The 26476-nt window shown below is 34.6% G+C and overlaps 1 protein-coding gene across 15 annotated transcripts in view; it reads right to left on the bottom strand.

The window, feature by feature from the left end:
* The window catches only part of LOC106880561 (vinculin), a 117933-nt gene that overhangs the window by 45959 nt on the left and 45498 nt on the right, over positions 1–26476 (bottom strand). For 9 of the 15 annotated variants that reach the window (XM_089355057.1, XM_089355059.1, XM_089355056.1 and 6 more), the window contains exons 6-16: positions 25501–25573; positions 24240–24388; positions 19362–19554; positions 18105–18250; positions 17273–17365; positions 16416–16485; positions 15489–15640; positions 14388–14565; positions 12529–12726; positions 9820–9911; positions 8506–8620 (exon numbers count right to left, since the gene is read on the bottom strand). In XM_089355057.1, coding sequence (XP_089211183.1) covers positions 8506–8620; positions 9820–9911; positions 12529–12726; positions 14388–14565; positions 15489–15640; positions 16416–16485; positions 17273–17365; positions 18105–18250; positions 19362–19554; positions 24240–24388; positions 25501–25573 — 1459 coding nt within the window. Of the gene's footprint in view, positions 1–3412; positions 3614–8505; positions 8621–9819; positions 9912–12528; positions 12727–14387; positions 14566–15488; positions 15641–16415; positions 16486–17272; positions 17366–18104; positions 18251–19361; positions 19555–24239; positions 24389–25500; positions 25574–26476 lie in introns of all 15 variants that reach the window. The other 6 variants (XM_089355053.1, XM_089355051.1, XM_089355055.1 and 3 more) reach the window with 1 other exon arrangement.

Genomic DNA, 26476 nt, shown 5'->3' with positions numbered 1-26476 from the left:
AGGTGTTGATTCCTACTCAATTGCAGGAAAGTGTTTTCTGTTTGTCTTGCAAGTTACTTAGCAACTCCACTAGCGTCAGTGTCACAAAAAACACCCACTACACACTGTAAAGGGCTTGGCATTAGGAAGAGCATCCAGCAATAGAAACCATGCCAAAGCTAATACTGCAGCTCGATGTAGTCTGGCTCCTTGTCAGATCCTGTCAAAACACCTGACCCATGCCAACATAGAACATAGATTAAGTGATGATGATATATGTGTGTGTGTATGTATCTATAAACATATGGGTATGGATTTATCATTTATTTATGTTGTGTGTGTGTATCTATCTATTGATAGATAGATAGATAGATAGGAAGAAACACTGTTTGAAATAAACAAGAGAAATATCAATATTAAATGAATTTTCAATGAAAAAGGTAGGGAGGGTTTGAAACCCAGTCACACAAGGAAAGTTATTTTAAACATTGAAAACATGAATACATGAAGAATGCAAACCATTCTGCAGTAATCATTATATTATTGATGCAAATGGTATTAAAAATACTTTGAAATATGCTTAAATGTTAATACCATTTGCAAGAACAGCATATTTTCAATTTTATCTAATGCATAGTTCAGGATATAAGAAAGGAAAAAGAATGAAATTGCTCTAACTTAAAATACTGCTGGACCAGTTTGTTTTAAATTACAATAAATTAACATAAAATAGTAATATTTTTAATTCTGTACAGCGAGAAAGAAGGAATATCTTCCTTTTCATTCTCTTTTTTTCTTTTGTATACATTTATATGCATAAAATATCATTGTCTCCTTATAAATTTTTGATGGGATAGCCAGGAGTTATTTAAATCATTAAATGTTATTTCTTAAATAAATTATCATAGCCTTCTAGTCGTTGTGTATATGTACTTTAAACATATGCATTAGATAAATGTGAAGCAACACACATGCACACACATGCATATAGATATAATGTATAATATTTATAATATACATATCTGTGTGCATGTTTGTATATGTGTGCATATGTATGTATATATATATATATATATATATATATATATATATATATATATATATATGAGAAATGAAAGCAAAACAAACAAAATCAGTAAACCAGTATCTGAAACATTCAAATATTTCTCAAAGCAGAAGGGTTTCAATATATTAGCCAGTCATTCATTGTAAAACAGATTTGATGATTGATATACAATGGTAAGAAAGAAGAGACACAGGTGAAATATCAGATATTAATAATGAAAACAGAAATAAAAGTTATACAATTAATATAATTACAGTAAAGTTTATACATACATACATATATACACACACACACATATATATATATATATATATATATATATATATATGCATGAGACAAGAGACCTAACTTATAGTTTACAGGCAACCTGCTACCCTTGAAATTCTTGTGTCATAATTAAGAATATATAAATGCAACAAGGACATTAAATTTTTTTTTTCTTTTCTTTTACTGTTACCCATAATTAGGTTTTGAAAATATTGCTTGAGTACCCAAAAAGATTTTGGTTTCATTTACAAATTATTATAAGTCCTCTGTACATGATTGTCTTCAGCCACATAAAGGACTACAGGTAATTATTTATTGGCATGAAAAGAAACAGAGAAATTGATTAACAATCTACTAATCATTACGAGCTGGATGAGAAGAGTTATCAGCATGGTTGCAAACTCTACTTGTTATGAACCTGCTCCCAGGCTAGGTACCACCCATATTAATAAGGTCTTCTTCCACAGTCCTCAACCTTATCTTGGGAGATCTGTTTCACCTCCTGCACTCCCTGCCTTGCTTCCATTTGAAACAGCCTACCACTGATCTGTTCATGGACATGTGTACCACATGGATGAGCATCTTCTGCCATTCCACAGTGATGGTATCCTGTAGGTTACTCAACTGGCTCATTCCATGATATGGAAGCTTGTGTTGACATTGGCTGTAATTTATGTGTATCATAAGATATGCTGCATGGAGATTAAAATCGGAGGTGACTCTACAACCCAATAGATTGTGAGATTCATCATACTTGAAAATGAACAAATATTGCCAGAAATACTGAAAGTACACTTCAGTACATTTAGCCTTTGCACCTTTCCCTATAAGGTCCATGTACATGAATTTGTATATATGTTTATATTCTACTATTATTATTTTATCATGTATTAAGCATTAATAATTATTGTAAAAGGCTTGCTCAATTGAAATATCATGAGAGATAAACGTTTTACATAAACAGAATGAGTTATTAATTAAACATACTTCTGAAATAATATGATAAAAGGAAAAATTATGGAATTTCTCATTTTCAACACCATGCGACATGCATTCAAAAAAAATTTTAAGTACAAAATTTTTTTTTTAAATTCATCATGGGGAAACAAAACTTAGCTGAAGTTAGGAAACTATTGGCTCACTTGTCCATAGTCACATAAAATAAATAAATATATGCAATGATTTCTTCCTTGGATACAATATCACACATTCAAGTTTCATCAAGTCCAGCAATCTACTAAAAATAAGTATAGTTTATAGCTTGAAGACTCTAAAATTAGTAGCTTTTTCTATTTTTAATCCCTCCTGCTCTCCATGTAGTACTGGACTGGATGACAAGATCTCCACCCAGCACTGCTGCAAGTCCTGTTATGAGTTTGCTCCCAGGCCCAATCATGCTCATATTTCCCAACTCCTTCACCAGTCCTCAACTCAATCTTGAAAGATTTGTTTCACTTCCTACACCCCATTCTCTTTGGCTTTTGTTTGAAAATGGCTCTCGCTGGTCTTTTCATGGTATCCCAAAGCTTACTCAACCAGATCATTCTGTGATTTAGTAGCTTGTATTAGTGAGTTATATTAGCTATAATTTATGGGCTTCCTAAGATATGCTGTATGAAGACAAACTGGTCAAAGGTGACCACGATCCAATAAGTTGTGAGACTCATCATACTCGAAAGTAGATAAATTTTCAAGCTATTTCCAAATTCTCTTGCCCTGATATCCCCAGCATGTCTTACTACTTAATATGTGATGAAGATTAGGGATTCTTTCATCTGAAATGTTGTTGTTAAACAAGGTATAAAAAAAACATTTGCATTTAGGCATGGAAAAATTTCCTCTGTGATACAACTATGATAATATGATATAATGTACATAAAAAGTAATTAAGAATATACCTAATGTGTAGTAGTAGTAGTAGTAGTAGTAGTAGTAGTAGTAGTAGTAGTAGTAATAAAAATGATAATACAATTGCTAATTTGAATTAACCTAGTGGACAAGTGAACTTGAGGAGTGAGTGCAACTGAAAGAAGGGAGAGAAAAAGACATTTGGTGACTGAGCTGAAACTTCATGCAAACAACACTTGACTAGTTTACTACCTCTATTATATATGTATGTACAGTCATCTCTGGAACGACCACTTGGAGGTGTGGGGACACAACTCGACAGCTGGTTGATAAGTGGTGTAAGTGGGTCATAAGCACTATTGTGAAAGGTGAGCGTTGTTGTTGGAGGTGCCATCTGAACAGGCACTCTAACCCTGCGTGGAGACAGGGGAGCTTTAGGGCTGCCACCCTTAGCTGAAGGGAACAGAAACGTTAGGTTGTATTAGAGCAGTACCAATAACAATAAGCAAGGTGGAAGAAAAAAATGTGGGAGGATCAAAATGGAAGGAGAACTAAAAGAGACAGCAACCAACTAAAACAGACAACAAGACAGACAGGAAAGTTCTTTGTTATTTACAATGACAGACATTCAATTTAATTTGTTCAACCCTGCTAGTTCAGTTTCTTCTTTTTTTTCTCTCTCTCCCTCATACAGTAGCATTTCAAGGATCAACTCTTTGGAAGTGTAAAAATGTTTCAGTATCTTATCAAAGCTTAAACTGATTAAATTTCTACATCATCAAACTGATGGTGAACCTTTATAAAGTTTATGATGGTAAATACAGCTCTCTTCATGTGGACTAAAGTTGTCAGCTCACTTCATGTAAAATATAACATGTTAATATGGAACTGGAACATACATAATGGAAAAATTGAAAATCCTTTTAAGGAATGAATATATCCAATACTATCCTGGAGGTCAAATCATGCAGTCTCAACTTAAACTTTTAATCTCTCAAGGTTTGATAAAAAGTGCAGTTGATAATTTATGAGCCAATGAGCAGGAGACAAGGCAGACATAATTTTATGATGGCATTTATTGTTGTCTCTTTTTACGAAATTTTTCTATGTAATTATGGATAAGACAGGGTGTTGCAAATATATGCTTTTATAATGATCATGGAAACCAGCAGGGCTGTCTTAACATTATATATCCTCCATGCAAAATAATACACTGAAGGTCCTTACACAACCACCAATAAACATAGATTAACACTGGGCCCTCTAGACTTATGGGGCTCCAGGATAACTGCTCAGTATGCTTATGTTTGAAAATATTACTAGAAACTAGCATTAGTTAAATAATCTGCTGACATTAACCCTTTAGCATTTAAACTGGCCATATCCAGCTCAAATATTCTACTCATTTCATCTTCAAAAATGGCCAGATCTGGCCTATCACACACATTTACCCTAGAATGTTATTCTAAAAATAAACAATCATGCTGTCAAAATCTTAAAGCCACCAGCTAACACACACTCATATATATATATATATATATATATATATATATATATATATATATATATATATATATATATATATATATATAATATATATGGTCAGCTGGTGTATGCTAAAGTAAGGTGAGTTTGTTTGTTTTCTCCAAGGAGACAAAAACAGTGTTGGCTGTAGGGATTAAAGAGCAATAGTTCAATATTTTAGCCATTCTCTCAACTGTTCTTCAAAATAGATAGCTATCACAGACGTTTGTATTTGTATCACTGACAAGAATTACAATAGACATCTTGTTACTTCCAATAAGATTGGGTCAGGGTGTGCTTTAGATAAGTTGGACTTCTCTCAACCAATTGCTTATCTGTCAATCAGTCTAGCTGGTCAGTGAAAACAGAGAAATAACTAATGAACAAGTCAATAGTTTGGAGTTTAAGGGCTGAATCCTGCTCTCACACAAAAATGGAATAGCAGAGAATAGCTCTTGAATGAAGTTGTTTCAATCACATTTCTTATCCATATGTTTAACTCACATTCTAGTTAAGTACTAAAAAAGTTGAATTAGTCGGAGAAGGAGATGAGGAGCTGTGTTCCTCCACTCCTTTTTATCAAGCTAACATGTAAATAGAAGATAATCACAAACAACAATACATTGTCATTTACAACCAAATATTGCATGTTAATTACATTCACATTTAATTCACATTCACATTTAAAACACAAACAGACAACAAACTAAAGTGACACCAGCATAACATAATTATTAATTTGAAACATAGGCACACAAGACTTAAATTCAGGAGTTGGCTATAGTCAATTACATTGACCCCAGTACTTACTAGACAGGTATTTATGTTATTAACCATGGAAGGATGAGAGGTAAAATTCAACCCTGGTGAGATTTGAACTCAGGACTTAAGAGTTACTACAAAATACCACCAAATATTTTGCTCGACACTACCAATTCTGCCAATGAGCATAAATTATTAATTACAACAAAGACAAGCAAACAACACATACATATATATATGTACACACACAAGTAGCATCTGAAACAAAAATTTAAAAAATCAATTAGAAAATAAATTTCATAACATTATTGTTGCATTTGTTGTTACTGCTGATGATGTTGTTTCCTAAAAATCAGAAATGAATTAGAAAAAAAAAATGAAAAAACGAAATGGAAAAAGAAAGAAAAACAACTGGTCAAATAATTTGTAGGTAAGTGGCGGTTTCAGACGTGTAAGCTCATTAACTTCATCTTTAATAAAAAAAATTTTTAAAAATAAAAAGACACAGATTTTAATATTTATATCTATACTACATTTCAACTGGGTTATCACTGGCCATTATCAAATATATTACTATTATTGTTATTATTATCATTATTATTCTTTTTAACTCAGGTTTTGTTGGAAATCCTGGAGTCTTGCATGTGTACTAGGCTTGCTACCTGCAACTTACAGTACCATGTTATCTGTTCTTTTCAACAAGCTAATACTTCCTTTATTATTCTGGTGCCAAGGAGGTAAGCCTTTTGTAACAGTTCTACTGGGCACTCTATTCAGATTTCCTTTATATTCCTCGATGCCTTCTGATACTGTCTCCAAGGATCCAACAATAATTGCACTATCTTCACATTCTTCATTTTCCATAACTGGGCTATTTTGTACTTAAGAGGATTGTATATGTCTATTCTTCCACCTTCCTTCTTGATTAATCGTGGGTCAAAGGGGCACACAATATCAATTATATACCATGTGGTACACCTTGCCCATAACCACTAGGTCTGGTTTGTTATACTCTAGTTATTATAAATATTATTATTATTTTATGCTTGACTTTTGCTTTGCATTTGTACAAGTTGGATCCAAGTCTCACCCAGAGACCTCAAGAGACAACAAGTTAGAAGTTCATGTAGGTGTTATGCCTAGGGTACCATATATTTGGATTTGTACAGTTTTGTTCTAGTGAATGTTTAAGAAACCATAAGAAAATTATGTGTTTGTTTTAAAATTTGAGATCACATAGACAGTATTTTACGTAGGATATGGGCAGTTCCCATGAGTACTATCTTTTGAACTTCGGCCATTTTGGGGTTTCCTGGTATCTGAGCTAGGTAGTAATCAGTCCGTTTTGCTGTCATTCCCAAGGCACCTATGACAATAGGTATTGTTTTCATCTTCAGATTCCACATTTTGCTAATTTCTATTTCAAGATCTTTATATTTGCTCAGTTTTTGGTAGGTCTTGACAGATACGTTTATATCGATTGGGACAGTCATATCAATGAGGAGGCATAATTTTTGTCTGAAGTCTTTCAGTATGATGTCTGGCCTATTTGCATCTATCTTTCTGGTGAAGTTCCAGAGGAGTGTGATGTGATCATGACTCAAACTTAGAACCTTCTATAACTAAACTAATAGTAGCAATACCCCCATTCCTACGAGTGACACAATTGATTACAGAATTTCTACCAATGCTTCGGAAGTTATAATTCAGTCTGTTACTATGAATATATTTTTGCTGCCTGAAAGATGTTTTATGGTGAGAAACTGAGTAATGATGGAGTAATCATCAACTTTGAACAGCATTTGGTTGCAAATATATCATCACTGTCATCTTATAACAACTGCTTTCCAGCTGGCATGGGTTACGTGGTTAAAAACTTGCATTAGATTAGGAACCTGGATGAACCCAATCTAATATAGGCTTTTAACCATCAACCTATGCCAGCATGGAAGCTGGATGTGAAATGCTGATATATTTGCTGCAAAATGCTAATATAATAAGAATTAAATATTGCAGCATATAGTTGTTTTAATTGGTTTATGTGACTACTAAAATATGATTGTATTACCAACAGATATATAAAACTGCATGCACACATGTACGCATACATGTTAATATGTGAGTACTATTCTGTTTCCATTTGTTTAATTAGGGAATTATATAATAGATATGTGATAAAACAATTTATGCAATGCTGTGGAGAAAAATAATAAAAAAATTTTTTAAGTGAACACACAAATAAAAAAAAAGAAGTAATGCCTATAAAAGATAGAAAATCCAGGTAATACATTATGATGCTTGAGGTTCAAACATACAATATAGACAGCAATAATGAATTTATAAAACTAGAAATGATGTGATTATGTAAAATTATGTTACAAAATACCAATATAAATAAATATAGCAACAGATGTTAGTTTTAAATGGTCAAAGTGACTACCAGAATACAATTATAATATACAGATATATATATATATATATAGAGAGAGAGAGAGAGAGAAAGATAGATATATAGATATACACACACATACATAACATACTTAAACACATATATACACTTACAAACACACACACTTATGTACATATACAAACACAGATACGAGCATTTAACATACATATATATAGTATTTATATACACATAAATACACATAATATGTTTATACATAAATATATACATAGTATCTATATATACATACAAACACATGCATATGTTTATATATAAATATATATACAGACCATAGGGGTACAGAAGATATATTACATGCACAAATATAAATGTGAGATTGTAGAAAAGATTCTTCTACAGAGTAAACTATTAAAATGCACACCAAAAAAGTGGTATCAAGTGTACAAAGAAAACAAAATAAAAAGAGCTTAAATGTAAAAAAAAAAATTACAGCAACAGAAAACAGAGTTTATCATCAACTATGTGTGTGGAATAATAATATATGCATCAGAGGTACAAAGAAGTTATAATCAGCAGTAATACAAATAAAGAAACTGTTTACAACTTCAGAAGATGAATATTGCCCATATCTGATATTCTGAGATATTTTTACCTGAGATACTCAGTTGAGACATATCTGGTGGGGGTGGGAAGGCTTGAGTGTATCTGTTCTCCTCTTTTGGTGTTACCATAACAGATTTTCTCACCTGGCCAACAGCAGATATTAACTGTAATAAACAAAAGAGAAACAAAAAGGAGATAAATTCATACAAATTAGATTCAATGGATAAATCATTATCATCATTTAACATCCATGTTCCATGCTGGCATGGATTGGATGGCTCAACAGGATCGGATGATATGTAGGACTGCATCATGTTCCATGTCTACTTTGGCATGGTTTCTATGGAAAGATGCCTTTCCTAATATCAGCCACCTTACAGGGAATACTGGAGGCTTTTCTCATGGTACTACCAATACTGTTAATTACCTTGTACCTTGCAAGGCTAAGGGCCTAAAGCAATCCCTATAACTGAAGGAGAATACAGGATGAGCAATAATTATAGGCAAAGAGATGAGGAAGGATAAAGCAAAATGACAGGAACAGATTTATAGGTATTATAGGGTGATAGTGGAGAAAGTAAAATAATAGTAGAGTAGCTACTAAAACTTCTGGGAGAGTGGGCAGGGAACATGGGGAAAGGAAGGGATTAGAGGCAGGGGGAAATGAGGGAAAAGGGAGGTAGAGAATGCAAAAGTGATAGGGTAGATTGCATAGGGAGTCAATGTAAATGACAAAACTTTTCACTTCTTCCTCATTGATGCCAATAGAGCCAACAAGGTGTCGTCTATCTAGTTACTCAACCAGCTACAAATTTCCCTAAGATCTATATCATCTTAAAAACAAGGGCACATAGGGTAATATAGATCTTGATACCCTAAAAAGACAAATGCTCAAAGCTAGAATGCTCTTGATCATAAATCGGTGTTTTTAGGCTTGAACTAAACAGAGGTCAGCAACAATAACAACATTGATGCCATTTGAGTGAACTTTCAAAGTTAGCCTTATTCAAAGTATAGAACAAGGAATACAGATTTAATCATTATTGTAAAGCAGTTTTTAGTGACAGCTTCCTTATTTTCAGGTTTATCAGTTATGATCTACCATTATCAGTGGTGAGAGACAATGAAAAGTAATTCTGTTGAGACAGAGAGGGTTCTCACACCTGTCCTTCCTTAACTTTACAATTCTACAGTACATATATGTGAGAGGAGATAGACTGTAAGAGGAGACAAGTAGGAAGGGGCAAACAAAAATCTTCATTCTTCATTCTAAAATTCTGAGCCCTTAAAAAATTGGATCTCCTCTCCAACAACATGAGAGAGAGGGGGAAGGAAAGAATAAGAGAGAAAGAGAGATACATACTGAATTGTTTGTTTTGCGCCAATTGTTTGCAGCAACCTGATCTTTGGGGTCGATAGAGACCGACTTCGCTTCCTTCACCATTGGGGTAATTGCTATTAAAATATGCAATCAAGGAACACAAATTATACAAACATAACAGTGTTAACTTCAAATTCATAAATTCTCAATTTGAGATATTTTCAAAAATCACAATCAGAACTGAATAATCTAAACCAAAAACAACAAAAATAATTCTTTCTAATTTATGGCACAAGGCCAGCAATTTTGAGGGGAGGGGGAAGTCACATTGATCCCAATGCTCAACTACTACTTATTTTATCAACCTCAAAAGGACAAAAGATAAAGTCGGCCTCAGTATTTGAAAAAGGTCATTAAACCACCTATGTATTTAAAACAATAGAATATCTTTTCTTCTGGTTTCCATTCATTGACATCACTTCATCTGCATTGCACAAAGGTATTTTGCAAACATTTACCTTTTATAATGGACTTAAATTCTAATTTCTAATTTAGACTTACTTTATAATAATAAGCAATCTCATTAATTTCAATTCATGAAAACATCTCAATTTCAACCAAAAAAAAAAAAATGCACGGAAAGTAACCAAGAGAACTTGAACTAAAATTTCATCATATACTCACATACAACTCATAAAATAAGGATTTAAATATTTATACATTCCAAGCACACTATCATAGATATCTCAAAGTGATCAGGCCCAAGAGTTGGGGAAATAGGAATTGTAATATCTATGCCTTATCAAAAGACATTAGCAGAATACATAAAATAGTCACAATTAGGAATCAACTTTAGGTCACAGACTTGGTTCACTATGATGTCATCATATATAATATGGTATCAAATAATATTCCTGACCTTGATCGAGGATTGATTTTGAAGCATTCATTTTATCATTCAGGTCAACACTTTTATTTGAAGATTCTTAAATATTGGTTTTAAACACTGGTACATATACAGGGTCTGTGCTGATACACCAAAATATTATTATTATTATTATCAAATTTCAGATGCAATCAGCAACAATTGTAGCTATGAATATTTAAGGATTAAATTATTGTTGATTATAAACCAATGTAGTAATTTCTATAGAGCAGCCCAATTTCTTTAGAACAAAAATTCCTATTATATTTAAATTCTTGCAGGATTCAATTCCTAAACTTTAGTACAACTTGTTTTACAATATATATATATATATATATATATATATATATATATATATATATATATAGTTATCGCCAAGCCAACATGGCAGTCCCAAAATTAGGACGAAAGCTGCCGTGAATTAGCTCCAAGAAGCCATCGCCTCTAGCTAGCTATGTGACACACGAAACCTGTGTCCTTTATAACCTTCGAACAGGGGAGGTCAGCAGCTTCCCCTTGCTGGTTTGGCATCTGCAGACTAGTTTCAGGGTGTTGCCCCTTGTCAATGCAGACCAGAAACTAGTCTGCAGATGCCAAACCAGCAAGGGGAAACTGCTGACCTCCCCTGTTCGAAGGTTATAAAGGACACAGGTTTCGTGTGTCACATAGCTAGCTAGAGGCGATGGCTTCTTGGAGCTAATTCACGGCAGCTTTCGTCCTAATTTTGGGACTGCCATGTTGGCTTGGCGATAACTATTAATTTCCAGTACCGCTGCCGTAGTCTCCTTTATAGAGACTTAGAAATATTAATATCTCTCTCTCTCTCTCTCTCTCTCTCTCTCTCTCTCTCTCTCTCTCTCTCTCTATATATATATATATATATATATATATATATATATATATATATATATATATATATATGTATATATGCATATATATGTATATGCATATATCTATGTGTATATATATATATATATATATATATATATATATATATGTATGTATCTATCTATGTATCTATCTATGTATATATATATATATATATATTGAGTGACTATAGCTATATGTAAAAACTGAAAGCTTACTTCAGTCAACTATAAGTTCTGCTCAAGCAGAATTAACCTACAATAACAATAAACAATAAATTGGTATGAGTGAGAAAATTTTTGTTGAGTTGTTCTAAAAAGAAAACTGAGGCCCTGTATAAAACTGAAAATTGCAGTTTCTTCATTAAAAAAACGTTGGGTTTTTGTTTTACCTAATAAAGCCTGACAGCAATTAAAAGTGGTATGTGTGTACATGGTGAGGATAAATATTCTAGTGTGGCACACAGTACAAGTGAATACAACGATCAAATCTTTGGTAATGTGATAGTGTTATTATTAAATGTTATGTACAAAGAATTTAAATTTTACAGGCATGAAAAAATTTGTTATATAAAAGCTAAGTAAATTTCAGTTATTTGGTGCATCATGGAGAGAAGAAATATCTAAAATGCCAGTATAGATCACAGCTATTCTCTTCAATTTCTCGTGATTATATAAGTTTAAGAAACAAACAATATTGGTATTGAGAAAGAAAATGAAAAATAAAGGACATCCCTTTAACCTTTAAACCAGCCATATCCAGCCAAAATATTCTACCTGTTTTATGTTCAATATGGTCAGATCTGACATCTTACACATACCCTACAATATCATTCTAAAAATAAACAATCACATCATTGAAATCTCAAAGCTACAAGATAATGCATGATTAATTCAAAATAATGTGACTAAATAAGTATTACATTTGAAAGAGTAATCTAAATGCTAATTTGAACCTACTAGATTTCAGGACATCAGAAGCAGAATTAACTTTTTCCACAAACTGTGGATCTTCACTGTTCTCTGCTTCTTGTTGAGCAACTTGCAGTACACGGTTTGCACGCCGAGCAATATTGGAAGCGTTAGTAACTATAATTGGAGGATTGATGGTTCGAATTCCTTCTTCAACCTTTTCTTTGTCTTTCTGAATTCCTTGTTCTGGAAAAGAAGAGAAAATATTTAAATAACAGCATGTAGGCACGTGTGTGTGTGTGTGTGTGTGTGTGTGTGTGTGTGTGTGTGTGTGTGTGTGTGTGTGTGCGCGCGCGCGTGCGCACACATGCAAGAGAGAGTGCAATAAAACAGTTTTTAATGATTTAACCAACACAATTATTATTGTGCTAGCTAAATCATTAAAAACTGTTTTATTGTGGTAGCTAACTGATGATCCCCAAACATCACTAAAACATTTATTCTACATTTCCAAATTAAGATACTTCTGTTCTTTTACTGGTCTCAGTCATCGGATTTTGGCCAAGCTGGGGAACACCTTCAAAGATTTTAGTGAATCATATCGACCCCAGTGTGTAGTCAGATGCTCTTTTTATTGATCTCTATTTATCAAATGGATGAGCTTACCATTTAAAAAAAAAACAGTAGCCATACTTAACCAACAATGCTTGAAAACTTTTCCCTTTAATAATTTAGCTAAAGCAAGCAAAAGAAGAGCTCATGACCTTTGCAGGTTTCTCTCAGATTTCGTGGTAATGATGCAACCAGTATCTAGCTTGAATATCTGGAAGTCAATGTCTGCATGAAAAATGCAAAGGAGGGACATAGGAGATTCTGAAGGGTTATAATTCTGGAGAGGAAGAATTAGGAAGGGAGATGAGAGACAGTAGATGGGAGAAGGGGATGAGATAATAGTGGTGATAGGACAGTGAAAGACAGTGAACCTGAGTATTCAATTAGCTAGCTCAGAGAAGCACAGGCTGTTAGGGTAGAAGTTGAAGATATAGAGATAGGAAATAACATTTCTGTAAGCTTATGGTTGAAGTATGTTGATGAGTGTATATTTATTAATTAGTTGAAAGGCTTTCTTTTAGATGTAACCTAGAATGGTTTTATGTAGCAGTAGAACCATCCTATAGAGGTGATGTGAATAGCACATGAGCTTCATAGAGTATCAGCAAAGCTGAAGTATGGACTATGGGCTCAATAACTTAGCACAACTAGCTTCACAAGTTGTGAGCACACACACACACGTGCATACGCATATTTTATGTCATATTAAACTTGGCCATGTCCCAAACATGTCATGTGACTAATTTTAGAAATAACATATTAAAAAGGAACAGGGATAATGTTTCAATCAAGTGTAAAGGATTAAGCCAAAGTAAGATAAGTGAGTGCTCAAAGCTTTGTAAGATGATATTTGGCATTTGAGTCACTAACTTCATTGTAGTGAGTATATCTAATCACAATAATTTCAGCCACCACCTCATAAAAAACAAAATGTAACCAGAAACAATATCAAATGCAACACACACTTATGTATGTGTGTCACCTTCATACAAGTGTTGTCATTCATTTACACACACACACACACACACACACACATATATATGTGTGTGTGTGTATGTATAGAGAGAGAGAGAGAAAGAGAGTGTCTGTAAACATTAACAAGTTGAAACATTGAGGTAAAACAGCAATACTGCAAACATATCCAGTTCATATCTGCATAAAAACCAAACTTTAAAGTAATGGTGAAGATGAAATGAATATGTGTATTTTCAATACAAAAAAATAAATAAATAAATCTTCACTTGAACACAGAAACAGCATGTAATATCAACACATTAGATCAGTTTCTAACTTACCTGTGGCAAGAATAAAAGCTTCTGTATCAGTGGCCTCATCGACCAATGTCCGTAGACGCTCCATGTTCTCAGTCCACTGTTTCTTCAGAAGATCAAAGTGGTCAACAGCAGCTTGGTTAGTAGGATTGATCAGAACTATTTTGGCAGCATTTACAACTTGAGGAGACAAGTCATTGGCCTGTAATAAATATTATAGAGTCACATACTGAACATATATTTCGTGGATAAGATCTGCGCTAAAATAGATGCTATGCAATGGTGGTGTATTCATTAAAATATTGATGTTAACCTACATTAGAAATAAAGTACACAGGTATGAATAGGACATCTGAAGACAGTCAGTGGCTAAAACAATGGAAATGGAAAATGTAGTGTAAAAAAATCTTTGAAAACAATTTCTAAAGTTTCGTTAAAACTTCAAATGTAACAAATGATTTTTAAAACACACTGTTTCAAGTATAACTGTCTCCAGATATTTGAAAGTCCATAACATGTTGAAGCACTGGTGCCTCAGAACCCCATGTGCCAATGAGCCAAGTGCATTAAACACGCTATTGTCATTAAAGAGACATGTTATTCTCCTATGAAGTACCCTACAGCCACCAGCATATTTTGAGTCTGAACCTGCCTAAATATATTAAAAATATATTCAAATAATCCATCCAGATTCCACTGTACACAAAGCAAATAAGGAATTTTTAATTTACCCTAAATTGTTCCAAAATACTTTGGCATAATGAGAATCATCATCATCATCATCTAACATCCATTTTTCCATGCTGGCATAGGTTGGACCGTTTGACAGAAGCTGACAAGCTGGAGAGCTGCACCAGGCTCCAAATGCCTGTTTTGGCATGGTTTCCACAACCGGATGCCCTTCCTAATGCCAACCACATTATGAATGTACTGGGTGCTTTTTTTATATAACACCAGCATGAGTGCTTTTTATGTGGAACCAGCACCAGTGCTTTTTATTTGGCACTAGCATGGGTGCTTTTTACATGGTGCCAGCACAGGTGCTTTGTATATGGCACCAGCAGGGGTGCTTTTTATGTGGCACTAGCAGGGGTCCTTTTTGCATGAATAAAAAAGAAGTCTTACCTGAGCAGAAGTACTAAAAATAGCCTCAACAGTTTTCTTGTTTGCACAGCCACCAGCAGTTGCCACCATGTTGGCAGTTTCAGCAAGTTTTGCTGACTGACTTAAAAAGTTACGTGCTTTTTCCTCAAATTTTTGTTCTCGGCCAGGCACTCCTAGAAATATAATGATGAGAATCCAAGTTAAAAATTGATATTATCATATTAATATATAATCCAGAATATTAGGTAAATTAAAGTTTCAGTTAGGCAACATGACAGCATACTAATATCATCATCATTGTTTTAACACCCACTTTTCCATCTTTACATGAATCAGATAGAATTTTTTGAGAGATCCTCAATAGCTTGATGCCCTTCATGTGACCTACCATCACCAATTTCTAAGCATGGTAATATTTCCTATAGTCAAACATGTTTTGATTGAAGATTGGGAAACAACCACACTGCTTGTATGACAGTGATGCTCATTTACAAACATCATGCTATATAAAGGCAAGGAGACACAAACAAACTCACACCCATATACATGCATGCAAGGAGTGATGAAATATATATGTCACACACATATGTATATATGTGTGTGTGATAGATATATATCCCACCAACCAAATTCTTTCGCAAGGTCAGCCAGGAGCCATAGAAGACACTTGCTCAAGGTGTTATACAGTGGAGAAGAATCCAAAGCCACATGATTGGAGAGCAAATTCCTAGCCACACAGTCATGACTGCAAAGGATTATATAACAATTAATTAGGATGAAAATTAGCATAGATGAGATGCAGTTCCGATTTGTACCCCTCCTGAGACAACTGTAGCAGTTCTTATCAAAATGCAAGCCATTATACCAAGCATTCACTGACCAGCTCAAAACCACACACACACACACACACACACTCAGAAAGATTCAACAGCTGTTATTAGAACTTACCAAGAGGAACAACTGCAGCATCACTCAACTGCTTCAGAGGGGTGGTCATATCAATGAAGTCCTCTGCCACCTGTTGTAATAAAACAAAAAGAAAATATTAAATTATTACTATTAACCAATTCATTGGTAAAATGTCTGAAGACAATGGTATGCAGGCGTGGTCCCAGGAATTTTTCAAACGGAGGGTACAAGGTCAGAAGGGAATACAATTCCAGGAGAAAAGGGCATAATAACATTATTTAGAAGGTTGCACTTCTTTTTTTGAAGGGGGAACGTGCCCCTCAGGCCCCTCCTTGGGTCCACCACTGTTATAGAAGGGGTAGATTATCATGCAATGTTGTTACCTTTATACATACATACATATATATATATATATATATATATATATATATATATATATATATATATATATATAATAATGAACTAATTGTGTATAGTGCTCAGGTGCACTACAACTCATCAAAGGTGCATGTACAGTACATAGAATTATGTACAAAAGTTAGGTAAGTGAACAGTGTATGAGGCATGGTATATATGTGTGCATGCATATGGAGGGAGATATCAGGTGTAGTTTTGGTGAATTTCAGGAAGCATGGAGGTTTTAAAGGAGACAATGTCTCGGTAACTAACAACTGATGCAGGTAGTTTGTTCCAAGCTTCAGCAACTTGATGCTATTACATTCAGATATATTATTGTACTTAACATTATTACTTTCAAATATATGACATTTATTTTGATATCTGTGTTTTGAAATATTCCATTTGGTTTTAGGAATAAATTCTGAGGATTGTGTTGGAGATGAGAATGGTAGAAAAAGTTTAAATTAACATTTAGTTTTGTGAATAACTGACAATACCTGATTAACAAGGCCTTCACCGATTTTGTTCTTCAGAGCATGTAACTTCTCAGATAAGTGGCGTGCACATGCTTGAGCTTGAGGAGTATTACCCTGATTGATTTAAAAAATATAAATATTAGTAATATCAATTTTTTTTTTTTTGAAGTTGAAAACAAAAAACATACAAAAGTATATGAAAATTGAATTTAAATCTGATTACAACTAGCATTTTTATCTGTTTGACATTGCTTTTTTATCTTTCAGAAAAGTAGCCTAAGGCCAGAAAGAATTTAACATAATTTTTATGAAATGTGAAACCCAAAAGAACCCATTTTTTTTTTTTATCAATTTGTTAATAATGGCATAATGGTTTCTAATTTAGGTACAAGGATAGCAATTCTTTAAAGAAGAGGGTGTTAATTAATAACACTGACCCCAGTACTTGGAAGGTATTTCATTTTATCAACTGCAAAAAGAGGAAAGGCAAAGGTGACCTCAGCATGATTTGAATCAATACACAAGGAACCAAAAGAAATACCACAAGGCATTTTTTGCAATATTCTAATGATTCAGCTAATCCACTACCTTGACAAAGCTAATAATAATTTCTAACATAGATATAGAGTCACAATCAAGTTATCTCCAACCAGAGATCTCTGCCCCGAATGATTGCAACAGAATGGACTCCATAAAAGGCACGCAAGCTACAGATTATTTCAACTACCCAAAGTAGACTTAGGGTGGTAGATTAGTTAAATGATTGTCATAGAGATAAAAAAAATAAAAAAACGAAGAACACATAGAATACTATAAAAATATTAAAGGCAAGATTTCCAGATAGTATCATTACCTGTCCCCTTCGGATCATATCTGCCAACTGATTGGTTAATATTTCAGTCTCATCACAAAGACGAAGGAGCTCTGCTCTTTGTGGTCCAGTCAAGGATTCGGCCACTTTGCGCCCATCAGCAACAACCATGCGTGTAGCTTGTTCACCTGGATAACACAAAGTGAAGATAAATAACATAAAACCATAGGCAAATTGTTACTCAGGAATAATACAATGTTACTCAGGCCTTACAGAAAGGGAAAGAAAATTAAAGAGCTTCAGACTTAAAGCAGTATTAAAAAATTGCTAAAAAAAAAAAAATTAAATAAACTGAAGATAAAACAATAAATTTTGAAGTCTTGTACCAAAATGGTTAATCTTCTTGATACCAAAAACTTAAGGCTATCCTTAGATCTATGATAAAAACTTCCTGTATTAAAGTGATCTAATTTTAAAATCTATCAAAATTTCATGTTAACTTATGTTCCAAACTTCAGGTTAATAATGACAAAGTTAGTTTATTAAATTCCTTGTTATTTTTAATATTAATTGAAAACAGAAGCAGTGTATTTCAATGAAAATGTGGTTAGCATCAATAATGATACCAAAGCCATACATTTGTAAATGAGATATACAGACAATTAAATCAACACCAGTTTATAACTAGTATGATTGATGATTATTTACTGACCTAGGGTAACTGAGAAAGATGAAAGCTCAAATAGATCCCAATGATAGTTGAACTTATGGGGACAGAATGAAATATATTTAGCTATTGAGTCCAACATTTCGAAACTCCACCATCTTTCTTTCTGCATTAATAAGTGTTTCTGATTTAGGCACAAAGCCAACGATTTTGAGAGAAGCAGGGAGGGAATAAGCCAATACCACTGACCACAGTGCTTGAGAGGAAATTTATTTTGACTCTTGAAGGATGAAAGGCAAGGTTGATCTCAGAGGGACTTGAACTTACAACATAAAGAGCCAAGACACATACCACAGAACGTTTTTTCTGATGTTCTAGCAAATTTTGTTGCTTTACTCTCAACATTAATAATACTAATAGTGACAAACATTCCTATAAGGCTGATGAAAAAAATAGAACTTAAGATAAGCTGGAGCTAAGCTACCTGATTCAATGAGAGTTTCCAAGTTACCAAAGCCAACAATATTAAGTATGTCCAATTTAACAAAATAGCAACCCTTACAATAAATATATTAGGCTAATGTTAGTGGTGTAAATCAAATAAAATAAAATAAGTAAAAACATGTCCTTACCAAGTCCTTTATCATCAAGTCCTGGATTAGCTAACCATCTCTGGGCTTGTTCTACCTTGCCAGATACTGTAGGAGCAGGCTTACGGATCCCACTACGTTCTGTGTTAGCAATTCCCAGCTGGGTTAACTGCTGCAAACTGCCAAGTTTATTCTGGATTTCTCTGGCTAGAGCCATGGCCTGTGGACTGCTACCCTGAAAAATTTATAACAAACAATATGTAAATTAAAATTTTAATAATGATTATAAAATTGATTTTATATATATATATATATATATATATAAACACAAGGTCATAAACTTTGGGGGAGGTTAACTCTATTACTCAACTGGTACCTATTTTACTAACACTTCCCCACTCCTGGTAAAATGAACATTGGTTAGGTTTGAATTCACAATGTAAATGGACAGGACTAGATACCCTTCTGATTCAGTCAATAGTAACAATAGTCCTTTCTACTATAGTGACAAGGCCTGAAATTTAGAGGGAGGGGGCTAATCAATTATATCAACCCTAGCACTTGACTGATACTTATTTTATCAACCCCAAGATGATGAAAGGCAAAGTCAACCTCAGGAACATTTGAACTCGGAACATAATGACAGATAAAAAGTTACTAAGCATTTTGTCCATATGCTAAGGATTCTGCCAGCCTGCAATAATAATAATAATCCTTTCTACAATAAGCTCAAAGCCTGAAATTTGGGAGGAGGAGTAAGTCAGTTACATCGACTCCAGTGTATAACAGGTACTTATTTAATTGACCCCAAAAGGATGAAAGGCAAAGTCGACCTTGGTGAAATTTGAACTCAGAACATAGTGACAGACAAAACACCGCTAAGTATTTCACCTAGCGTGCTAACGATTCTGCCAGCTCACTGCCTTCTTAATAATAATAATAATAATAATAATAATAATAATAATAATCCTTTCTGAATTTTGGGGGAGGTGGTAAGTCAATAACATCGACCCCAGTATTCAACTGGTACTTATTTCATCAACCCCGAAAGGATGAAAGGCAAAGTTGACCTCAACAGAATTCAAACTCAGAACATAAGGACAGATGAAATACCACTAAGCATTTTGCCCGGTGTGCTAACATTCTGCCAGCTTGCAATAATTAATAATGATATTTTGAACTGAGGATGATTGTCTGAGGAACAGTAAGGTGGACAGAGAGACAAAAAAATGGGAAACAATGAGATAAACAGATAGTGGGACAAGACAGAAAGGTGAACAGACAGAGCAATAGCTACACAGAGCAATAGCTACACAGAGCAATAGACTGACATGTAAATGCACAGATAATAAACAGACACATATGTATGTGTATGTGTGTGTGTAACACACACAAAAGAAAGAATGAAGGTAAAAGAAAAAGAGACAAATGAATGGATGCAATGAGAAATAGATAGACCAATAAGTAAAATAACAGGTAAGGTAGTATTAATATACTCAAAACAGGGAGCATTAAAATTTTTAGCAAAATGTGATACAGAAAAATAGACAGTAAATATTATTATTATTGACTAATATTATTTTCACTAATAATATTTGCACTGGTAAGTAAGGGAAACAACTCTGACCTGACCTGAATGTGGTTTTTGCCTACATCATACATGTGATGAAAACAGTCTGGAAAACGCATTTTATTCAGAATATTGGTCTGCTGGAAACTGTCCAGAGACACACGAGACAAATACCTCCCCTCCTAGAGAAGCATGATTTTCAAGATTGAAAGTCATGCTTCTCTAGGAATCAACACACTAGAGTTTTGACATCTAGTAGCTGATTTGGTAGGAGCTCACAAGATTATTCACCATCTTCCCAACTTCAGCAGCCTTTTAAAATTCAGTACTTTTATCACTCATAGATCATGCTTATAGAATCAAAAAACAGTGTAGCACCCATGATTGTTGGAAGCATTTTTTTCAAGTTCAGAATTCTTGAAGCATGAATTAAACTGTCAGTCATTAGCTGTCAGGGCATTGCATCCTTCAAAAATTCCACGCTTTCCAAAATTTGCCAACACAATTCTTGATATGCCTGTGCAACTTTTCTTCTTTGTGGCTCTTTTAATGGTCTCTCTCTCTCTCTCTCTCTCTCTCTCTGTTTTATCCTGTGTACTGTGCATGAACTTCTAGCTTGCATTGCTGTTTTTATTGGGCTTATGGCTGCTTTTTGCTCCATCTTCTTACCTTTTCTAATGAGATGTAGTGCACCTGAGCACTATATACAATTAGCACATTAATATTATTTAAATGTATATGGTGGTACATTTGTTGGCAAAGGCATATAGAACTGCTTAGCATTAAGGTAATTCGCAGATGTGACTGCACTAACAACAGTTACTACAGTCTATTTAAAGATGCAAGAGATATATAGACAGAAAGATAGATAGACTGAATGGTAGGTGTTTAAAAAAGTGGACGATAGAACACACACACACGCAAATACATATAAATATTTAGGATGGATTTCTTTCAGTTTCCACCTAACAATTCCACTCACAGGGCTTTGGTCATTCTGGGTCTATAGAAGATGCTTGTCCAAGATGTCAAACAATGGGACTGCAACCAAAACTACATGGCTGAAAAACAAACTACTCAACCACATAGCCACATATATATATATATCGTTCATCATCATCATCATCGTTTAACGTCCGCTTTCCATGCTAGCATGGGTTGGACGATTTGACTGAGGACTGGTGAAACCGGATGGCAACACCAGGCTCCAATCTAATTTGGCAGAGTTTCTACAGCTGGATGCCCTTCCTAACGCCCACCACTCTGAGAGTGTAGTGGGTGCTTTTACGTGTCACCCGCACGAAGGCCAGTCAGGCGGTACTGGCAACGGCCACGCTCAAAATGGTGTCTTTTATGTGCCACCCGCACAAGAGCCAGTCCAGGGGCACTGGCAACGATCTCGCTCAAAAATCCTACGATGGCCAGTCAGGCGGTACTGGCAACGGCCACACTCAAAATGGTGCATCTTATGTGCCACCCGCACAAGAGCCAGTCCAGGGGCACTGGCAACAATCTCACTTGGCTTGCCGGGTCTTCTCACGCACAGCACATATATGTGTGTGTGTGTGTGTGTGTGTGTGTGTGTGTGTGTGTGTGTGTATGTATGTATGTATGAATATATATATGTAGTGAAACCTCTCTCTCGGGTATTTATTTACGAATGCGAACATAGCAGGTAACATCTAGCTTTCGGCCCGCCTTGGACCCTGCTGTGTCCATTACCCTGATTGGCTCTTATTTGCACAGCATTTGTCTCCAGTTCTGTTTCGCGCCAGGGTGCATACGACCAAATGTGGCCTTCTGCTAAGGTCACGTGAGAGAGTGTTTTTCTGCTGTTTCTGGAGCCCATTTTTCTCCATAAACAGCCCTGCTTTATCCACGCCAGTTTGTCTTCGATTTCAGACCGCTCACAGGTCTGGTCATTGGCCATCACACAGAACACAGCTCAAGGCAGTTTCCAGCTACAACGTCAACACCACCGTTCTACTGTCTACTACAGTCTCATCGCCAGCGCCAACACGACCCCACCAGCGTACACACTACCAACAGCAACCTGCAAGAATCTTCTCAACACTGTTTGTGTGGATTGTTTCCACCACGAAAGAACAGCCAGAACAACCTGCAAGAATCTTCTGTACCAAGTAACTAGTTGCAGCATCGAAGCTCAACTTTACTCACGACATGTGACACTTCAGCTCTGCTATTCGGCCACAACATCTTATGTACAGACATTCTCTCTACTATGAACTGCTATTTCCCTATCTTTGTGTTCAGGATGCTTATCGTCTATGTTACGGACTCTTAATCCATGCTCTGTATTTCTCATTCACTCACACACTCATATTTATGTATACCTACTCTAGTTTACACGACGGCCTGTCATACATTTTGTGTTATTTATATTGCCGCATGCATGCACACACAGACACACAGTTTACTACGCTAATAAAATTACTCTTTATATATATATATATCTTTAACAATTATGTCTCTCTCTTTCCTTGCTGGCATTTCATCGCAACTCACATGTAAGTACTCTTATGTTATATTATATGTTTTGTGTCAACCGTGCGACACGTTAAAAGGAGCCTGTTTCCATTCGTCGCCATTCTTCTTTGGTTCGCATGGTCATTCTCTACATACATATATCATCCTTTAACATCCATTTTCCATGCTGGCAGGCAGCATGCATGACCCTTTTTCAAAACCTCAGAGACTGATGGAAGGAAGATAGGAAGTTATCTTCAGACTACTCCTAGCCAGAATATTTGCAACAGAGTCAACTCAGAACTCAGTGCCATATTAATGTTACTTATGTATCCTGTTTATATTAGTTAGACTGCTCACCTCATCTTGATTGTCCAACTAATATAAACAATATACATAATATAAATTCCTCATCTCAGCAATATAGAATTGTAATGATACTTAATTTACTAAAGTTATGATGCAGGAAGTCAATCCCAGGAAAAACTTAAAACAAAATGTAAAATTCATTTAGTGCAGCACACCACCATTCAATTCATTAAACTTCTATTCAATCTAGTAGACCACCATCAGTCTGGCATACAACTATTATATTGCAGTGAGGCCAGATGTTTTGAATGTGTAATATAGTTGACTTAGTCATCACCTGTATTTTAGTGGTACTTGCTTTATCAACCCTGGGGGTGGGAGAAGAATGAAAGATAAATTTGATCCAAGAAAGATTTAAGCAGAGAATGTAAAGGGACATGCCAAAATACTGTAAATTCTTTTCCCTGACACTCTACAACATCAGCCATCCATCACCACTATCAACAAAAACAAAATCAAAATATAAACTCAGAATTTAAATTTGACTCCCTTACTTTTCCTTGCTGCCTAAGTTCAGCCAAACTATTTGCCATGGATTCAATATCTCCCACATTACGTATGATGGCATCTCTCTCAGCAGGATTAGCACACCTATCAGCAATTTTCCGAGCATCTTCTAAAATTTGATGGAGGGCTTTGTCACCTGAAGTAAATAATAAAAGAAATAAATTAATTAAATACATATGAAACAAAAATAAAGTATTACAAACAATACCAACAATAGTGATAGTTTAGCTCTTTAGTTCTTCCTTCTTGTAGTGCCAGCTCCTAGTAGCAACGGTAGAAAGAAGCTCAAAACATTTGTAATACTAACACTTCCATCTATTACTATCACTGTACATAGGCATGGTTGTATGGTTAAGAAGTCCAAACCCAGAATCATATGGCTGTACACCATGTAGTTTTGGCTTTGATCCAACAGTATAACACTTTGAGCAAGTGTCTCTATCATAGTCTTGAGCTCACTAATATTTTGAAAGACCAGAAACTGTGTGGGACCCCATTGTATATACAAGTGTGTGTATGTACATGTATATGTACATGTACATATACATGTGTGTGTATACACACACACACACACACACACACACACACACACACATTAGAGAGTATTTTATTTGACTTGGAACAAGATAATGTTAGGTGTCAGGATCTGGGGTATTCAACCATATAATATTGCCTAAAAAAGTCTTTTCCAACCCATGTCAGCATAGAAAAAGCAGATGAAAAATGCTCTTCAGTTTAAATTCACTGACGTACAGAACTATAAATGCTTCCTTGTCACTCTTGCAGTCAGAAACACAGTGAATCAGTAACTAATGATACTATAGTTCCCAAATTGACATATAGCATAAAATAATCAGTAGGAACACTGTTTAATACACAAGTGTTTCACTGATTTGCAGTAAGAGGCTTAAAACCTGATACAAGTTGCTGCTATTATTTGGCACTAAGTCAGCCTTTATCAAGCAAGAATATGGTCAAAAGCAATCCAACCATAAACCACCCCACAATTTTTTTTTTTTTTTTTTTTTTGCAGGCAGTAAACAACATTACTCAATATATCCCTTCCTTCCTTTACTTAAGATAGTATTGTATGATTTGAGGGAGTTATACTTTCGATTTCAGGCAGGCTGAGTAAACATGTAGCCAGCAGCTCCCTTGAAAAACACATGCTGGAAAAAGATCCCAAATAACAACAACAGTAGTAGAAAGAAATGAATCAACAACAATAGTAATTTTAAAGAATTTTACCTGCACTGCCAACCAAAGCTGCTGGATCTTGTAGCCAATCACTAGCTTGCTTCAGTTTTCCTTCAATTGCTGACTGAAAAACAGATATGAAAGAAATGAGAAAATGTAATTATTTGATTGAGAGTGTATTGGACCTTGAAAATAGCTTCTATTGAATAAGACACAAATATTGTTTAGTGGAAGATATTTTTTCATCTTTTTTGTTCTGGGAGGATATGGGGTTTTCTGTTGTGGTAGGGGTGATATTTACTTCAAGTTTAACCCTTTAGCATTCAGATTACTCTCTCAAATGTAATGCTTATTTATTCACATTATTTTGAATTAATCATGAATTATAGCCGAAAGATTTTCATGCTGTGACTGCTTAATTTTAGAATGACAATGTAGGATAGGTCTGAGAGGCCAGATCTGGCCAGTTTTAACATAAAACTGGTAGAATATTTAGGCCAGATATAGTTAGTTTGAATTCTAAAGGGTTAAATGAAATTTTAAGATTGACCGATAGAATAAAAAGAGCATGGGAAGGATTAACAATTCAGATGTGAAAGAAAAAAACAAACATACAAATTAATCTTTAGAGAGGATATAAAAGGTCATATAACAGAACACTTACAAAGAAGAAAGAAAGCAGGGGAGAATAACGGAAGAGTAACACACACACATGTCGCTCTCATCATTTAGCATTCATTTTTCCATAGATGGAATTTGTTGAGGCAGATTTTCTATGCCCTTCCTGTCACCAACTTTCACCTGATTTGAAGCAAGGTAATATTTTCTCATAGCTAGACATATTTTTCATGAAAGACTGGAAACAAGCAACTTTGTTTGTATGATGATGATGCACATTTACAAACACCAAGTGATGTCTTGACAAGGGTACACACACGGTGTCCAATAATGATGATAAAAGTGTATAATATATAATAAGTAAAATGTGTCCTATCATTTATGAGACACCCTATATATATATATATAT

This window comes from Octopus bimaculoides, chromosome 7, assembly GCF_046866305.1.
Source record: "Octopus bimaculoides isolate indiv1 chromosome 7, ASM4686630v1, whole genome shotgun sequence".
NCBI classification, from domain to species: domain Eukaryota; kingdom Metazoa; phylum Mollusca; class Cephalopoda; order Octopoda; family Octopodidae; genus Octopus; species Octopus bimaculoides.
Note: the sequence above shows the minus strand (reverse complement) of the source record. Positions and strands in the feature narration are given on the sequence as shown.